The sequence below is a fragment of the Elephantulus edwardii genome, unplaced genomic scaffold, assembly GCF_000299155.1.
Source record: "Elephantulus edwardii isolate Elephantulus edwardi_28Jun2011 unplaced genomic scaffold, EleEdw1.0 scaffold00165, whole genome shotgun sequence".
NCBI lineage: Eukaryota > Metazoa > Chordata > Mammalia > Macroscelidea > Macroscelididae > Elephantulus > Elephantulus edwardii.
In genome coordinates, this window is record NW_006399915.1 from 5601681 (window position 1) to 5605130 (window position 3450).

General features: G+C 38.7%; 1 protein-coding gene across 1 annotated transcript in view; it reads left to right on the plus strand.

Moving 5' to 3' along the window:
• Positions 1 to 3111, plus strand: part of PLCXD2 (phosphatidylinositol-specific phospholipase C, X domain containing 2) — a 117625-nt gene extending 114514 nt beyond the window's left edge. Inside the window, exon 4 of the mRNA XM_006895339.1 lies at positions 2952 to 3111. Within this exon, the coding sequence (XP_006895401.1) occupies positions 2952 to 3111 (160 nt within the window). The remainder of the gene's footprint in view (positions 1 to 2951) is intronic.
• Positions 3112 to 3450: the final 339 nt, after the last annotated feature.

Consider the following 3450-nt stretch of genomic DNA (forward strand, 5'->3'; position numbering starts at 1 on the left):
CAAATTCAGGCCTCAAGTTGTAAACTGAAAGATGCCATGACCAAAATCTTGAATGACCCGGGAAGCATCAAAAGGAGATGAAAGGAAGACACAGAGTAACTGTACCAAAAGGAACTGGTCAGCACTGAAAATTTTAGGGAACACCTTATGAACAAGAACCAATGGTAACAGTGGAAGAAGTTCAGCCTGCTCTGAAGACACTGGCAAAAAATAAGGTCCCTATAATAGATGGGATACCAATTAATGTTTTTCATCTAACAGACGCAACCCTGGATATGCTCACCAGTCTATGCCAGGAAATTTAGAGGATGGTTGGCTGACTAGTCAACCGACTGGAAGAGATCCATATTTGTTTCCCATTCCCAAGAAAGGTGATCTAACCAAATGTGGAAATTATCAAACAATATCATTAACATTACATACAAGCAAAATACTGCTTGAAGATCATCCCAAAATGATTAGAACAGTATATCAACAGGGAACTACCAGAAATTCAAGCTATGGAACCAGTGATATCATTGCTAATGTCAGATGGATCTTGGCTGGATGCAGAAAATATCAAAAGAATGTCTATCTGTGTTTTATTGACTATAGAAATGCATTTGACTGTGTGAATCACACAAACTATGGCTAGCATTAAAAAGAATGGGATTCCAGAACTCTTAATTGTTCTCATGCAAAATCTATACCTAGACTAAGAAGTTGTTACCCAAACAGAATAAGGGACCACTGTGTGGTTTAAACTTAGGAATGGTGATCATAAGGAGTAAGTATATCCTTTTTCCATACTTATTCAATCTATAGGCTGAACAAATAATTCAGAAAGCCTTGCTCTGTGAAGAAGAATGTGGCAATTGCACAGCATAGTGGTGGAGGCACAGGCGACTCAGGAAGACCTCCCGTAGCCTGGGGAAGCGGGTGCAGAGCCATATCTGAATGCGAGGTGTTAGTTAAGAAGCAGCCCTTGAAACAGCCCAAGAAGCAGACCAAGGAAACAAAATGAAGAACAGAAGAAACTGCAGAAGCTAAAAGCAAAGGCCATGGGCAAAGATCCCCTGCCACACATGGAAAAGAATTAAGAAATCTGGCAAGGAATAAGCTATTCTTTCTTTGTAACTGAGGCAGTGATGAACTTTATTTCCGTTCCTGTTTAAAATATCTGCATTCTTTGCTATGACATCTGTTGCCACCCATAGTTAAAACAAAGTGTTGTCTTAGGGCCTGCTGTACATTTAAGAATAAACTTTTGTAAAATCATGAAGAAAAAGAAAGAAAAAAAAAAGAATGTGACATTAGGATCAGAGGAAGATTCATCAATTAACTGTGCTCAACATCATTAATCAATAACAAATGCATTTTTAAATCGGTGAGATTATTCTACATGCTAACCACAGTGGCTAAAATAAAAAAACTTGATAGCACCAAATTTTGATGAAGCTGTGAATCAACCAGCAAGCTCATATTTTGTTGGTGGGAATAGAACATAGTACAGCCTCTTTGGAGAAAGGTCTGGCAGTTCCTTGTGAAACCAAATGGGAGCCTTCCCTCTGTGCCAGTACTTTCATTCCTTGGTTTAACTCAAGAGAAATGAAAACAAATTATCTATAAAAAGACTTACAAAAGAATGTTCATAGCTGTTTTAACTATAATATACCAAAACTGGAAGCAACCAGCGGGGGAAAATGGATTAACAAACTATAGTTTTTTCATTTAATGTAATACTGGTCAGTAATAATAAGAATAAACTATTGGTGTGTGAGACAAAATGGATGAATTTCAGAACCATGATATTGAAAGAAAGATGCTTTATATAAAGGTGGCTTGGGTGATTTCTATGACATTGTAGAACAGGCAAATTTAATTGATAGCTGGGATGGAAGGAGGAATCAGAATAGTAGTTGCCTCTGAGAAGATGGGGTCAGGTGGCTGAGAAGGGGCATATGGGAACTTTGTTGGCTGCTGCTGTTGTTGTTACGTACCATCATGTTGGAAATGAGTCATAGCTGACCCTCTAGCAGGTTTCGGAAGGAGTAAATCACGTGGGAGTAGATTGCCCATCTTCCTCTCATGGAGCAGCTGGTGAATTTGAACTGCCTGTCTTTGGTTAAGCAGCACAATCCCTTATCACTAAGCCACCAGAGCTCTCCTTCTTGGATGCTAGCAATGCTGTATACCTTTCTAGGGCCATGGGTTGCAAGATGTATATATTTGTCAAAATTCAACAAATATTCACCAAGATTTGTGCATTTTATTGGACCAACACTTTATGTCAAAAGAAAGTCAAACTAGTCAGTGATGTGCACTCTGAAGCATTTAGGGTATATGTTTGTGGTTATAATTTGTCAAAAAATAGAAAATGGGTTAAATATAAAATGGGTTGATGAGAGGTAAAAGTGATGGATTGATGTTCTTAAGCAAATACAGTAAAATATTAATGGTAGAATCTTGGTGGATATACATAAACGTAAATTTTTTTTTCACTTTTCTATAACTTTAAAATGTTTAGAGGAGCTTCAGGCCTTTTGTTCATAGGGTCGCTATGAGTCATGCTCGACTCAAAGACAATCAACAACAAAATGTTTTCTAATTTAAATTAAAAAATTAAAGAGCTCACCAATCGCTTGGGTGAAGCTTATTTTTTAAAAATTCCTGTTGATATAGTATCTCCAGCACTTGGGCAAATAATCTCTTCCAGCAAAGAAAGTCTGGATAGCACAAATCTTCTGGTGTGTGTGTATTGGGAGGGGGTAGTGGGGGGTAGAACACAACAGATTGCCTCATCCCCAAAGCAAAGCGATATAAGGCTTTAGTGGAGGAATTTCCAGAGACTTGTGCTTTGATTGACATACTTTTGTCCTGTTAACAGAAATGTTTTGTTTCTGTTGCTGCAGCAATTCTTCTAAACTTGACCCCTCTGTTCTCTCTTCCCCCCAACATTCTCCTCTGTGTAGGAATCTCCCTGCTATCCTGGACTGGGTGAAAATGCAAAAGCCTGGAGCCATGGGAGTCAACATCATCACCTCTGACTTTGTGGATCTGGTGGACTTCGCCACGACGGTCATTGAATTGAATGACCTCCTACAGGAGGGCCGAGCTTTGGCTAAATGCTGACCTATATTTCTGTTTAATTAGTATTGAATTTATTGATCCAGGGTAGAGTTCTGAAAGGGTCCCTGTTAAGATGGTTTTTAGGCAGTGATGGTGCAGTGAGTCAAAAGAGGAGGGCATTTTATTTTTCCTTCCTCATTGGGCCATTTGCGTACAAGGCTTTTAATTGCATTTTTCCCCAAAAGAGACTTTTTTAAAAACTTAAGTCCAAGGGAAGAAAGCATATTTCATATGATGAAGGTTGAGAGCTCTCCAGTGGCACATGGTAGTGAATGGAATATGGAAATAGGGTCTTTTGATAAGTTCTTCTGGGGTATTAATTGTCCCCTACTTGGCCCATTT